Here is a 15,901-nt window from a genome sequence, read left to right on the forward strand (position 1 = left end):
TTGTTTTTCACATTCAGCAGGTCATTTAAAAAGCTTAAGTAAGTAATGACATTCCCTTTTTCTGAGATTTTGTAGCATGGAATTATTACAGAGGTAATTACAGAGGAAGGATACAGAGATACTGAATTATCTTTTTTTGTAAACAGGTGGAATTGCATACAATCTCCTTTTCAGAGACTTACTTTCTCATATCTTCCTCTTCTTGATGGCCTACAATGATCTCCTTTAGTCTGGTCTAGTATTACCATGTGTCCAGGACTCTTTGAGCCTAAGAGGAAAACAAATTAGATAAGCAAATGTCTATAAAAAATTTCATTTAGAAAACATAATGTGAAAATGCTGAATTCTTTGACAACCAGATATTCACAAACCAATACATAGAATTGTTTAAAAAACTACTTATTTTATGAGAACATAAATGCAAAGTTTTTAGAAGTAGCTCAATCTGCTAATGCCAAGTATTTTCAGTGATAAGAAAAGATCCCAACTCAACTACACAGCCATAAATCAATGACCATTCTCAGTCAGCTCAGATTTAATTGTAAAGAGGCTTAGTGGGAAGAACACATTTGTTTTCTGAGAGTAGAAAAGCAGACAATTAGTCCTTTTAGCCCTCCTTTTCTACAACTGTAACAACTAACAATGAAGCTTAAATATCTATCTGGTTTGTAGTTTCCAGTTTTCCCTTCCACTGTAAAAATTAAGTTGTAGAATATATTAGAAAGAGATTGAGAAGAGGGATACATAGCATACTTATTCGTTTCTTTTCTTCACTTTTTTTAATCAATTCTGAAGTCGGCCCACTTGATCCATTATCATTCTTCTCATCTTTACCTTCTATTTTCTTAGTATCCTTGCTTTCTTTTTTTTCAGATTTCTCAGATGACCTTTTCTCTTCTTTTTTGACAGAGGCTTGTGTCCTGACCATCCCACCCCACACAGAAAAACAACAGAATGAGAACGACTTCATCAATGTACCAAAAAAGTCCACATACTTATCAAAAAAATAAATCCTTACTTGCTACTTCTATCACTCATATTTTTTTTGTCCCCAGAACTTCTTGAACTACTCTTTTCATCATTTTCTTTCTTTAATTCTTTCTTAGAAGGGTCACCTTTAACCTGAAAGGTTTAAACAGAAAAAAAAACTTTATGTTTTAAAGTTACATTTTTATGTTTATAAAAAGTATGTTGATGGTAGAAAATTTGAAAAACATAAAAGTAAAAAGAATGAGTGCCTACAAATAGAAATCATTCCTAATTCTACTCCCTACCAGTATAACATCTTTAGATTGAGAATTACTAGTCCTCAAAGTATCCTCCCTTTTATAAACGGTCAGGCAAGCTTACTTTTTCAACAGAAATCAGTTGTCCATGCAGCTCGGTACGATGAAGATGTGCAATACACCTGGATACCTCTGTGCTAGAAGACATAGTTACTATGCCATAGCACTTGGCCCCAGGACTTCGAGCATTTGTAACTACTTTTGCACTTAGAACCTGTAAAATAAGATTACACTTTAGAAAACTTTACAACTTCACAACTACACACATTTCTAAACAGATAAAATTTCAGAACTGAGACTATTCAAGTTAAAGAATCTATTCAGGATACATACATTCATGATAAAGGATACATTTAGTATATATACTTCACATTCTATGATCACCATGTACCTTACCTATAAATACATAGTAAATATTGAAAGGAATGATTTAAAGCATCGGAAAGCAATTTAACCTACTTTTAATTTTTCTTTTTATTTCTTTCAAAAACGTAGCCAAAATACAATTAGTCACATCGATGAAGTAATGGTACACTTAATGAAAGTAAACAGTATTTTCAATTAGAGTTGGGCCAAAAGTTCCGTTATAGCCATCTCCCTCTGAGAGTCTCTTGGGGGGGCGCGGAAAAAAGGGTAAGTGTCTAAAAAGTTTCTAAATGAGTTTTAACACTGTTCTAAGAGTTTATAAGAAGCTTTCAAAAATAATCAGCCACATGTAAAAAAGCAGTCTTAAAAATACATCCTAAGCCCTGGCTAGTGTGGCTCAGAGGACAGACTGCTGGTCTGTGAACCAAAAGGTGGTTGGTTTGATTCCCAGTCAGGGCACATGTGTGGGTTGCAGGCTAGATCACCAGCAGGGGGCGTGTGAGAGTCAAACACACATTGATGTTTCTCTTCCTGTCTCCCTGTCTTCCACTCTGTCTAAAAATAAATAAAATCTTTTAAAAAATAACTTAAAAATACATCCTGAAGATTATACTTTAAAAAGGCACATTTTCCATTTGTCCATGTATACCAATATAAAAGTAACAAATAATTTCATTTCTATAAAATGAATAGTTAGGAGATATAAGGCAGAGATGGGGGAGTGAGAAAAAAGGTAAGAGAGAACAATCTAGTGTGCAAAAAAGAGGAACACAGACATAATTCCAGAAAGAGGTAAACGGGATTTAGTAGGCTGTATGGTGTAGGTAGCTGGAAACTCAGCTTTTTTATCTTCAACTCTGTCAAAGACCCAACTTGCCCCAACAGCAATTTTATCAAGTGTATGGTATTCTTAAATAGTTTTAGTCCTCAAAAACATCAACCTCATAATGATGTTTTTATATCTCTAATAATAAATCACTGAAAATAAAACAAAAAGTGTATCATGGCTGATAATGGGATAATTCTCAGTGTTCTGTATCTGTATGATCTTTTGAATTAAATTAGAAAACAAACAAAACCCGGTCAACTCCTAAAATTAACAGAATAGATTTTTATAATATTCATAAATGGGTATTTACCAATATTGCTTTAATAAATACTGGAAAGCCTACCATCCGCACACATAGCAGATAAGGTCCCTGTAACCAAGGAGCTCACCCTGGAGAAGGTTAACATAGGATGCATGTTTAAATATCAGGTAGGAAGTAGTGAGTGCCCTAAGGGTTACAGGTTAATTGTAATTCTGTCCAACAACTATTAATTAAATGTTCAGTTCCTTATTGACTATTTTCCTCTTCTGTTAGTTCTTCCTTGTATGTCAGAGAAACTTTTCCTAACCACAGTAAAGCCTTTCCTGTTGCTCTCATAGTACCCGGTGGTCTTTTGTCATAGTACATATCACCCCGATTAAGTACGTTCTTACCAGTTTTACATTTTTCTCCAGAACTGTACTGGAAATTATGATAATAGGAACTATGCCATTTTTGTTTTGTCCAATTCTACATCACACTGCCTAATACTAGTCTGCCTATATCTTCCAGGTGACCAGATCAACTTCAGCAGTTCTAGGGCCTAGGAAAGTCATGACGAATGTGATGAATCAAACTCAGTCCTTCACTTAAGTGGGCTCAAATTTGAGCTTTTAATACAAAGATCCTTAGGGCTCAGAGTGACATGATATAATAAAACTCACCATTACCAAAGAACTCAATAATTATGCTTATAACAGTCCTAAGAGAAACAAGAAATTAGAAGATTCTGTATAATACTGTCTTGAATAAACCCGTTTCAAATGGAGATACTAAAGATGGGTAAAAAGGTAAAAAGAATGTACCTTGCCATATTTGCCGAAGAGGTTCTTCAAATCAGCAGCTTTGGTATTAGAAGAAAGTCCACTAACCCAGATATTTTTAGTTGAGCCTCCACTGCTACCACTAGTACTGCTTGTACTTCCTAGGATTTAATATCAGACATTTAAGTATCTCAACTGGAGTTTTAAAAACAAAATTATTAGAACAAGTCTTTCAAACTTATAAAAACCTCTCTTTTAACTGTGACAATATAACCTTACTATATCAAAACCAACCACAATAATAGGCAATACAACTACAGTAAGGAATCAAGTCTGAACACTGCATACTTCCTACTACATGAGTTTTAAGTGGGTAAAAAAATCAACTACATGTCTTGGACTTTTGCTGTTAAGTGTTAATAAATTATACTCTACCACTGAACTAAGAAAATACAGGCAACCAGGAAACAGTCATCTAGGAATATAAGACTGTTTAATTACCCGTGTTTGTTATGGGAAAAATTGGGAGCGCAAGAGGGAAAAGTCAAAGCAAGGGATAAACTGTTTTCAATAATTTAAATGTTTAATAACAAAGACTAACCAACCAGCTCACCTTCATTCTCTATTAGAGAAAGAGAAAGTGGGAATTATATACAGTTGGATAATGTTGGATTTAATACAACACAATCTTATAAAACAAATTACAGGAGTAAGAACAGAAACTTTAACATTCTTTTAGAATAGACAAATGGTAATATGAATCACTTCTGTATTATTTCCATACACAAATTACAGTTTCACATATATAGATGCCATTTCTTAGAACACAGGTCTAGTTAGTCACCTTTCAGTGCTTTTCTTCAAATGTGCTGTTATAAAAGGGGAATTTCATTCATGTGACTTTATTTGGAAATTAATCATTACCAACTTTAAGAGAAACAATATATAAGCAATTAAAAGTAATAATTTTAATAACTTCAAGTTAATATATGTAGAAAGAATAAAATTTTCAATATTTTTAAAAGCTACATGCCACAAGTTTTAGTTGAAAAATTAGTCACTGTAGGCCCTGGCCAGGTAGCTAGCTCAGTTGGTTACAGCATCATCCTGGTACACCAAGGCTGTGGGTTTGATACCTGGCTAGGGCACACACAAGAATCAACCAACCAATGAATTCATAAATAAGTGAAATAACAAAATCATTGTTTCTCTTTCTCTGTCTCACCCCATCTCCCTCTCTCTAGAATCAATAAATTAAAACTTTAGTGCTGGCTGGTGTAGCTCAGTGGATTGAGCACAGGCTGTGAACCAAAGGGTCACCAGTTCAATTCCTAGTCAGGGCACATGCCTGGGTTGCAGGCCAGGTCCCCAGTATGGGGCACATGAGAGATAACCACACATTGATATTTCTCTCCCTCTCTCTCCTCTCCCCCCTCTCTAAAAATGAATAAAATATTTTTAAAAAATACTTTAAAAAATTTAGTCAATTGTAGACTTATGAAAAGACAACATACACCTGACTTCAGTATTTTAAATATTAATGGTTGCTGCATTTCTATTCTTAAGGAACACATTTATCAAAAGGATCTGTTTTATGTTATGAAATGTTAACCAGAAGTTTGTGTATCTTTTTTAAAATTTATTTTATTTTTATTTATTTTATTTTTTATTTTAATTGTTGTTCAAGTACAGTTTTCTGTCTTTTACTACCATCCCATCCCAGCCCACCCCGCCATGTATCTTTTTTATGTTACCAGTAACATGTGGGCCCACATACTTCTCTGATTACAGATTTAAAAATTTTTAATAAGAAAAAATTAACATTTAACCAAGACTGTTGCTTCTGAATTTAAAGGATAACACTTAATAAATTTATTATATCTTACCTATTGACCAAAGCTGTAAGGGACAGCTTGTATTGCAATTAATTATAATTTAATAAATCAATTTTAAAATTTCCAACAATTAAAATATGCCAAGAAAATACACTAAATGAACTATACAGGACATATAACACTCCTCTTGGGGGCCACTGAAGAGGCAGTTTAGGACAGTGTATTACCTGAATGGTATTATATCTCTAAAAATGCTTTTTTAGGAAACAAGAAATATTTTTCATGTAGACAGCAGATAGTTTCATGCAAGATGAAACTACAGTGCATGGCCATTAGATAACCAGAGACTTCCCAACAAGCAACAAAAACCAATCAAATATTGCACCTTTAAACTTACAAGAATTTTAAATAAAACTATTTTCCTTGTAAGATTTCCATCAACACACAGTAAGTCAAATTAGGAAGTGAATTCTGAAGAATTAAAACATACTACATACTATGTTTCTAGAAGTGTGCCCTGATTTGAAGAATGAAAAACATAAAACCAAAAGTTAAAGACTGATTTTCTTTTAAATATTATACTCCACAAGCATACACAAGTATAATTCATAGCACATTTCCTACTAGAAAGAACAGGGGAAAGGCTGTGGTAGTGCATAGGGGTTACAAATAACTACAACTGAAAATACTTCTGAAACTATAATTTAATTTTTAATTTCAGAAATAAGAAAATGAAATATCTATTACACTAATATCCAATACACTTGCTTGAAAACAGGGTTAAAAACACATCCAAATGGGCTTTTAGCATACTCAAACCAGTTTACAATTAACCAAAGAGTAATGCTTTTTAATCACACCAAGGGTACATTGTAGTCGAACATGTTTTACACAAAGGCCATCCAAAATTTTTAGCATGTCAATTTTAAGGACTAAATGTTAAAGAAAACCATATGCAATTATTAATTTTTTAATAAAATTATGCATTTACCACTGAAATAAGTAGGAAAAGAATCCATTACCTTTGTCATCTTTGGATGATGTCTTGCTGTCTTTAGATTCCTTTGAAGAGCTAAAGAAGCAAATCACCAGAAGAAAATTGAAAACAAAAAACAAAGAAACAAAAATCGAACAGCTTGATATTGACTATATTTCAAACTGGTACTATTCATACAAGTTAACAATTCCAAAGGCCTAGATTAGGTTATTTGAACAAATGATTCCCTTAGGATTCTTGCACTGATTTTCCCCAAGATGCCTGAAGATCTAGATTTTCTGACAATTCTATTCAGTGGATATATGGCCATCTTCTCCAGATTTCAGAACTGGGACTTGACTTCATTTTGTGTTGTTAGGACTGATAGTTGTTCATTAACCATCATCACAAGGATTTTTAAAAATAAAACACAAAAAAATTGTCAATTTGAAAAAAAAACAAAAAACAACAAAAAAAACAAATATATGCTGACAATTCGACAATGCAATCAGTAGAACACACTGCATATTATGAAGATCTTGAAATTTTTTTAAAGTAACTTATGACGGTCAAAAATATTATAGGCAGGATCATAAGTACTAATTACTGCACATGGTCTTGAAGCCACCCCCTTAATGTAGAGTGATCTTATTGAATGCTGGAATTCAGTATCGTAAAGAACTGACATAGAAAAACAAACCTCTTTGCTTGACCAGAGGCCCCAGTAGACGAGGGCCCTTTCTTCAAAGTATCCTTTTCTTTGTCTCCAGATTCTGCTTTCTTAGAACTTTCTCTGGCTTCCTTCTCGACAGGATCACCCTTCACGCAGTCTTCCTTCTTACCATCTTTACGGTTCGCATTCATCTCATAATCCTTGCTTTCCTTCTCCGGGCTCTGTGCAATGGCGTCCTGCCCATCTTTTGGCTTACTTGCTTCAGAATCTGTAATTTTCACATTTTTACCTGTTTCTAGGAGGTCATCACCATCAAAATCCAGAGTGATGGCATCTTCAGCCTGGATTGTGACCGAGATGTTGTCATCCTCAGCTTCTTTCACTGTCGCATTAGCTTCCATCGCTTCATGAGCTGTGTGATCAGCCTCAGATAGGTTCCCTTCTGAAGGAAGAGGTTTAGATACTTCTTGTGTACCATCACCAGAACCTGCTATATCTAAGAGGATTTAACAGGAATAAATATGGCAAAACAAGAAGTTTAAACAATTTCATATTCATAAGCTAGAATAGGACCTAGAAAATATAAAGCCAGTTATTAGCACTGATGGAAGGTTAGGGAAAAAAAAAACACAAGGGTATTAACTAATATAAACAATCCTTTACCCAGGATCACTTATTCTTCATGGAAAAAAAAATGATCTCTACATACAGATACTAAACAACAAAAATGAGAAAAGGGTTCCATCCTGAGGATACCAGCTCTTCATTTCTGGTTGTAAGTTAATGGCATATGGAAGATTTTTTTCCTCCATGAGACAGTGATAAACGTGAAGATTTGTTATTCAGTGTTCAAATCATCTTGGGATTTAGTCCTGCTGACCTTCACAACTCCCATGGTGACGTCTTGAAAGGTCACAGCCTGAGGATATCGGTCAGTCTTCGAAGTATTTCAGGGCCCCATATTTTACATTCTTCTTATTCAGTTCTTGGGTAGTCCAGAATCATATGGAAAACTGCTACAAAAGGCTCCGAAGATGGCCTGCTCCATTATGTTCAGGAAATCGGTTATTTCCAGTCTTCATCCTGTCCGGTCAGTCCCATGGTTATCGTTTTCAAAGGTGTCTCGCATTCCCCCAAAATGGAAAGGCTTCATTTCAGGTCTGTGAGATTTTCAGTCAGTAGCTTTCCTTCATCATTGCCTCTAGGCTTTTTTACTCTCTCCTGCTTAGAACCCTGCTCCAGGTCCTTTCTAGTCCAAAGGAGGATCCAAGAACGCTCCCATAATCTTGTACTGACCACATGTATTGCTACAATGGCCCTGTAATTGTATTATTGGATGCCACAGCTCTCCTAAAGTACTAAAACTGTCAGAAGATTGTATGTAAGTTTGTGTAAGCAACAAACAAAAAGTCAGTCTCCTGGTTACCCACCATTTTTAGGAAGAGTTGCCAAATTAACTATCCGCATATATTCTACAACTCCAATAAGCACGTATGAGTTACTGTAGTGCCAGTCTTACGATATAATCAACTTACCGTATCCTGAAAGTCATTTTTTTTAATTAAAATTGGTTAAATAAAAAATGGCATTGTCCACTTCAGTAACTGATATGTACTGATAAGTTAGAATGTATCTTAAATATGAAAAGAAAATTAAAGCCAATTGAAAAATAAACCAAGATTCTAACTTAATTCACTAAACTGATGAATTTGACAATAAACTTATTTCAAAAATAAGACTTCAAATAAGGTATGCCTTATTCTCACACAATGTGCTGTTTCTCTAAATGTCAGCAATTTTAAACTCTACTCAGCGTCACACATACCTTTCTCACTTTCTTCTTCCTCACCATCCTGAAAGTCAAAGAATAATCCAATGTAAAATGATTTCACTTAAAATTGGATTTTAGTAGTAGTATAAAATCAGTCATCTTAAATTAGTATATAATTTAGCAATATTAATTAGAGATACCAATCACTAACACATGTAGAATATTCCAATAAAAACCACAGCCCATTTAGAGAAATGCCTAATATATGTGATTTTAGACAAGAAAACAGGCAAATCCATCAAAAATGAGTTCAACAACGTACTGGATTATTTCTTTTCAGTATTCAAAGCTGGTTTATATAACACAAATATTACTCATATTAAGAGCTGCCAATAAAAAGAATGACCTGATTATTTTATGTAACTCAGCTCACTCTTAAGGCATATTATTCAAAATCTTAGTATCAGAAAATAAAACCTGAAGACATACACTTTCATGAGCTTAAATGTATATTAATATAAAATAAACAACAAAAAAAACCCACACTCCCCTTTTAGGTATCTCAGAAGAAGAAAGACTACAAATGCAGTTAGTTTCAAATTTGTCCTTCTTAGCTATTAAAAATGAGTTCACAGTTGTCACAGACACTGGTGTCCAGCCACTTAAAACAGGGTGTTTGTGCTATACAGGTAATCAAAATAAGTAAAAGTCTTTTTAAATGACTGATTTTAAAATGTGTGATCTTCACCTGATCTAAAATTAAACATGTGCTAGCTTGAACAGGAATACCACAAAGGGAAAAATATTATTTACACCAAGCAAATACTGCAGAATCCCTAATAGAATCACACAAAGATAGAACCAAATTAAAGATCATATTGAATAAGCAAAGTAATATGCATTATAATCCCAGTACTGAAAAAAATTAAGGATGTTTTAATTTACAACTTTAAAAATAAAACCTGTGTAGAAGTAGGTCATTTTCAGTCAGGGTGGTGTGCATTTACCACATACAAAGCCTCAGGGTAGTGGTTCTCAAACTCTGAGTCTGTCTGTATCAGTATCCCTGGAAGGGCTTGTTAAAGCACAGGTTGCTGAGCACCAACCCCAGAGTTTCTGATTCAGGCTAGGAGTGGGGTTTGAGAATTTGCACCTCTATCAAGTTTTCACAGGATGCTGATGCCGCTGGTCCGGGGACTACAATTTAAGAACTACTCACAGGCTTGTAGAGTGACAGCCTAGCAGTGAAAGAAGACTTACAGCAACATTTAACCATATATACAACTTTAAATGGCATATTTATCTTATAACACAATTTTAGATTCATATAAAAGCATGTATTCCTTAAAATAGCAAATATTTTATCATATGCTCAAAATTACATTTGGATAACTACTGTATTTCTAAGAAATCATTTTAATGACGTTTTTAACTTTAAGTTAACCCACAAGTGCCCCAATTAAGGAATGACCACTTGTTTCACAAACTAAAGTAACATTACGGAAGCCACAAACAATGAACCCACACAGCCACACGCTTAGAAAGTAAAATAGCCCAAAATAAGTTGATTATTGATAGCAATGCAAATCCTATTTTATTACATAAGTCTATTATATTGTGTTCTAATAATCTCAATTGTTGTACTATATTATTTTATTTAAACGAAGTGCACTGAATTTAGTTGTAATCATTGTATTTCTAATCTGCAATACTTGGAAAGGAAAGAAAAATGCCTAACTTGGGCGGAGTGATTGGCAGGATGAGCTATGCTGCAATTATTGGTAAATCTTTTTCTTACAAGTTCACCTTGACTTTAGAGATTGATATTGAAGGGATAAACTGCAATTCCTTAACTTCTACATAAAAGGGGAACAAATGGACTTCGGGAATGTGACTTGCCTCTCCTTTGCCTGCCTGTGATGCCATCAGCACACTTCCAAGTTAATCTTTTAAAGATGAAATACTGAGAGGTTCAAGGAAAAAAATGGCCAAATTATTTGCTGTTCTATAAAATAAAGTTTAAATAATGTGGGGTTAAAAAACCCCTTTCTGCTATAGTGCCTACCAATTATTTCTAGCTGCTAAACTAACTTGTAAGGTTTGCCTTACTTGGCTGAAGGGATTTTAGATATTCTAATTATTCAACATGTTTTCTGAAGGATTTCATAACTTTAGTTTCTCAAAAACAGTGCTGTATTGCATGTACTTAAATGTCCCTAGGAGAAGACTCTTACCCAGCTCCTAGAACATAAAATCAATTACCACAGGGGTGAAGCAAAAACAACTAGGCCTAGCAGAAAAGATGAGCCAGCTATCACTGCACATTTATTTTACTGTGCAGTTACATGCAGTAAACATAGCGCTACCAAGGGTAAGCCATGAGTCAAAAATAACTCTAAAAAACCCTTGCAATAAGAAAACAAAGCAAGAAACACAAGTAAGAAAGTGGGAACAGTTTCCTGTCTAAATGATATATGTGCACAGACATGACACAAACCCAAAGCTTCTCTATATCTTTTTATTTGTCCTGGGAGAAGCAGTGATTACTAAGAGATGAAGGCAAGGCTAAGACTTATTTTTCAGTTAACAAAGTGTTTGCTATGTACCCACTCCATTACCTTCCCCCAGGTTAACCTTGTGATGCATGTGCGTTCTATATGCTAAGTAAGAAGACCACTTCTGGAGGGCTTCCCTGGATTTGTCTGTAAACACTGCAGTCAGCCTGGCTAATTTAAAACAAACCTTCAAAATAACCGTATCTATATGGCAATCTGCTAACGATCATGGGAAACACAATATCTGGCACATAATAAGCACTCAATAAACAGTCGTTGAATAAATGTACTGAATAAATGTAGTGGGGATACCACTATTTTGAAGTGAAGGGATGGAACTAACCGCTCACTGCTGCACATGTGGAGAGCCTGACTGCAGCACTACAGAGGTGGTGTACGACAGCGCTCACGAAGCCACATTTACTAGTGTGCGGTGAGTTAGTGGAAAAAATGCCAGAGGAGCCATATGAGACCTAGGTATTTATTCTGTCTTTACCACTGCAACAGTTTTACTCTGTGCTATTGTCATCTATCTAGGTGAAGTTCACATATAAAACAGAGATACCATATGACCTAAATGGGAAATATAGAATGAAATAAGATAATGGACGTAAAAAGTTCTTTGTAAAAGGTAAAACATTACATAAGAGAGATAATAGAGTAAGGTTTATGGAGGAGATGGAGATAAATCTGGCTTTGAGAAACATATAGACTTCTCAAAAAAAAGGAAAGGCCCTTCCAGTTAGTAAAACATTAGGGGCAAAGGCAAACAGAGAAAAGAACATTCATGGTGTGATCATAGAAGACGGAAGAGACTGAGACTAGAGGAAGTTTTTGAGAATTAAAGCATTAGCAAATATAAATATTTTTGAGAAAAATTTCCAGAAAATTCCCAAGTAACTGGTGTCTTAAAGGTAGTAAAACAATAGTACAAATAAACGCTAAACACACGTGTACTGTGTATGTGCCAGGATCTGACTAATTAATCCTCATATCAATCTAACAGGTAGGAATTATAATGTTTATTTTATATACATAGAAATTGACTAAGAGAACCTGCTCAAAACCACAATTTTGTCAGTTAACTAATTAAAGTATAATTCATACCAAATTCTACCTAGTGTGACAAACTGCCTAGAGGCTAAAGTCTAAAGACAAAAGATTTAAGCTTCAAGTCAAAGCCTGAAGACTGGCTTTAAATAAATACATCTCTACATAAATACACTGACAATCTGCTTATATTTTTAAAGGTAAATAATAGAAGGATAAATTATGACTTTTAAAATCACCATTAAAGGATGGATTAGGGGGACTTTTAGACATAACTTGTCTCATAGCTTTGACTTTGGAACCATGCAAGTAATTTAAATAATTATAAAACTGAATCAAATTTTCTAACTTTTTATTTTGAAATAATTATAGACTCACAAGAAGTTGCAGATTAAATTTTTTAAAAAGCAACACCTAGGAGCCAAAGTATTTTTCCCCCCAGTGTTAATAATCAATATACTTAAATTAGAATGTGGCCATTTTGTTAAGCTTATAAAACTATAGTTCTGACTTTTTGGTTACAGGTTTTGGCTATTGTAAAAATGTCATTTTGAATATATTTTAAATTGTAAGAATAAAAGAAAAACATTCTTGTTAAAAAGAAAAAGCAGCCCTGACTGGTGTGGCTCAGTGGATTGAGCCCCGACCTGTGAACCAAAGGGTTGCTGGTTTGACTCCCTATCAGATACATGCCTGGGTTGCGAACCAGGTAAGGTCTCCAGTGTGGGGCGTGTGAGAGGTAACCACACATTGGTGTTTTTCTCCCTCTCTTTCTCCCTCCCTTCCCTCTAAAATAAATAAATAAAATCCTTTAAAAATATAAAAAATAAAATAATAATATGGGGGGGATGGAAGGAAAAATCTAAAGATTAAAAGAGACCTGAATAGTTATTTCAATCAATCATAATGTATGGATCTTATTTGTTTCCAGATTCAAACAAAACCTGTTTTAAAAAAAAAACACTAAAGACAATTAAACATCTGAATACTAACTATATTTGATGAAATTAAAATTTTACATTAAGATAATATAAAAAAATAAGAGTTCTCTTCTAGAGATACATAGTGGGAAATTTTAAGCGAAATATGATGTCCAGGACTCGTTTGACTAATGCAGAAAGGGAAAGTGAATGAAGCAGTTAATGAAATAAGACCACCCATGAATTGGTAACAGCTGAAGCTGGGTGAGGGTCCCACACTATTGTAGTATTCTTTAATGTACACAGAGAGACAATAGTCACATATTCACTAAGCATGCTTAGAAACAGTAGAACATTATAGGATCTTGGAACATTTATGTTTCTAGATGTTTCACTACAGAGTATTTAGAAAAAGAGGAAAAATGTCATATAACTTCAGGAGAATTTCTCTGAAGATGTAACTTCTATCTTTTGATACAATAAAGTAAAACTTGCCCCTTGATGAGAAATAACTTTTTCATTATCAGGATAGAACAGGAGCAGGGCCATCTCTAACCCATGAAAATTTGTGAGGTTAGAAAAAGACATCCATTCCTTAAGACATAATAAATATATGGACTATTATGTGAGTGGGGAGCCTTAGACATGATGCCTTCACACAACTCACAACCTGCACAACTACAGGACAGGCCCTTGATGGAAATTTAAAAAGCTAGTTGCCAAAGTATGAGGAGCCCAACTCCACCTTTTTGCAAATTAGTAATCTAGGTTGCTAGTATTACTAGTGAGAGTTAATCTCCCTCATCTACTCTTTATCACTCAGAAATGCACATATTTGGAGACAGTGTGGAGAACAAGTCTATAGACTTTCACAGGCCTAACATTTCCTTCCCAGGTAACTAAATTATCAGAAACATTTCTCCCAGAGCTGTAGTTCCTCCCCATCGCAATAAACACAGAGAGCCAATATATAGCCTCACCAGCATTGGTGGCTCACCAGCATGTCAAAGGCAAGAAAGCTGCAGGAAAGAAGGCATGACCAGAGGCAATGAGCTAATAAGCACCATAAATATAAACCCCACAATAGACACATCTAGTAAATATTACAGTGAGGAAAAAAACAGAACTGATCACTATTTTTCCTAATTCTGGTAAACAGAGAAAATCTCTATCTATACTTGAAAGTATATAATTTAGAGAGGATACATAAGATCCAGGCTAGGTAGCTCAGTTGGTTAGAGCATTGTTCCAATATGCGAAGGTTGCAGGTTCAATCCCTCATCAGGACACATACAAGAATCAACAAATGAACGCATAAGTGGAACAACAAACTAATGTTTCTTTCTCTCCCCTTCCTCTCTCTCTAAAAATCAACAAAATAAACAATAAACAGCATACATGAACAAGGGGCTCTTGAGTACAGATAATAAGGAAAAAGACAAAGGATACTTTAAAAAACACTGTGGAAACTGAGCTATAAATGTCTGTTTACAGCATCTATAGGTCATGCTTTAAAATGTACATTATATATATCACATATACCAAAAACAGACTTTAACACACAGCAGAAGAGTGGTCATTTTCAACACAGGATACATACCCCAAGTAAATTTCTAGATTTTTATTATTTTTATACCAGCCCCATCCTAGGAGTGTTAAATTAACAAAAATTTAAATAAGGCAGCCCTGGCTGCTGTAGCTCAGTGGATTGAGCGCGGGCTGTGAACCAAAGCATCGCAGGTTCAATTCCCAGTCAGGGCACATGCCTGGGTTGCAGGCCACGGCCCCCAGCAACCACACATTGACGTTTCTCTCTCTCTCTTTCGCTCTCCCTTCCCTCTCTAAAAATAAAAAATAAATAAAATCTTAAAAAAACAATTTAAATAAGGCTTTAAATGGGGTTAGCATTTTTAAATGATTTATTTTATATCAAAGTGACAGAAGAAAATCAAGTAGAATGTGGGCTTCCTGCAAGAGTGGTAATCAGAGTTGTTTTCTAGAAAAGATGGACTGCTTTCATTTTTATTGTGAAAATGGTAGAAAACTTGTTATAATAACTTCCAAATACCTTCGTGGCAACAGAAATTTTGGCTGCCAATTTTAAGTATCTTGCATATACCACATAAATACCTTAGCATTAAATTTAAGGCAGCTTTATGAATTAGAGAATTACGAAGTCAAAATAAGATTCCTCTTCCAAACCCTTCCACCCACAATATCAAATTCATAGTACTAGATGTAAACTTACTTGGGCTGTTAGAAAGGTATCATCTTCACCTTCTTGAGCTTCAATTTCCTAAGTAAAAGGGTATACAATAGCTGCTTTACAAAATGTCTGGGTAACATGAGAATGTTTTTATGCTATACTCAATTACCACTCGCCTTGTGTTCCATACAGTGTCTATGATCCCATTGGTACTAAGTTGATGCTTAACAATTCAGACTATATTTTCTATGCCAACATAAAATCTGTCCCACTGATAAAGAATTAGGAAACTCTCTTTCTCGAGCCCTTCATTTACTAGGCAAGGTGGAAGAGGTTTCTAGGCTGGACTAAGCACTGACAGCAGGGACTCCGTAACCCACCGATCTACTTAAGGAACATTGTACTAACATA

The 15,901-nt window shown here is 34.6% G+C and overlaps 1 protein-coding gene across 6 annotated transcripts in view; it reads right to left on the reverse strand.

Moving 5' to 3' along the window:
* SLTM (SAFB like transcription modulator) overlaps window positions 1-15,901 on the reverse strand; it is a 47,396-nt gene that overhangs the window by 16,293 nt on the left and 15,202 nt on the right. For 3 of the 6 annotated variants that reach the window (XM_045822693.1, XM_045822694.1, XM_045822697.1), the window contains 9 exons: window positions 15,533-15,580; window positions 8,814-8,841; window positions 7,016-7,484; window positions 6,362-6,411; window positions 3,547-3,665; window positions 1,351-1,500; window positions 1,019-1,122; window positions 754-920; window positions 183-268 (listed from right to left, as the gene is read on the reverse strand). In XM_045822693.1, coding sequence (XP_045678649.1) covers window positions 183-268; window positions 754-920; window positions 1,019-1,122; window positions 1,351-1,500; window positions 3,547-3,665; window positions 6,362-6,411; window positions 7,016-7,484; window positions 8,814-8,841; window positions 15,533-15,580 — 1,221 coding nt within the window. The remainder of the gene's footprint in view (window positions 1-182; window positions 269-753; window positions 921-1,018; window positions 1,123-1,350; window positions 1,501-3,546; window positions 3,666-6,361; window positions 6,412-7,015; window positions 7,485-8,813; window positions 8,842-15,532; window positions 15,581-15,901) is intronic. The other 3 variants (XM_045822695.1, XM_045822696.1, XM_045822698.1) reach the window with 2 other exon arrangements.

This window comes from Phyllostomus hastatus, unplaced genomic scaffold (genome assembly GCF_019186645.2).
Source record: "Phyllostomus hastatus isolate PE091 unplaced genomic scaffold, TTU_PhHast_1.1 phas_scaffold_501, whole genome shotgun sequence".
In the NCBI taxonomy this organism is placed as follows: Eukaryota; Metazoa; Chordata; class Mammalia; order Chiroptera; family Phyllostomidae; genus Phyllostomus; species Phyllostomus hastatus.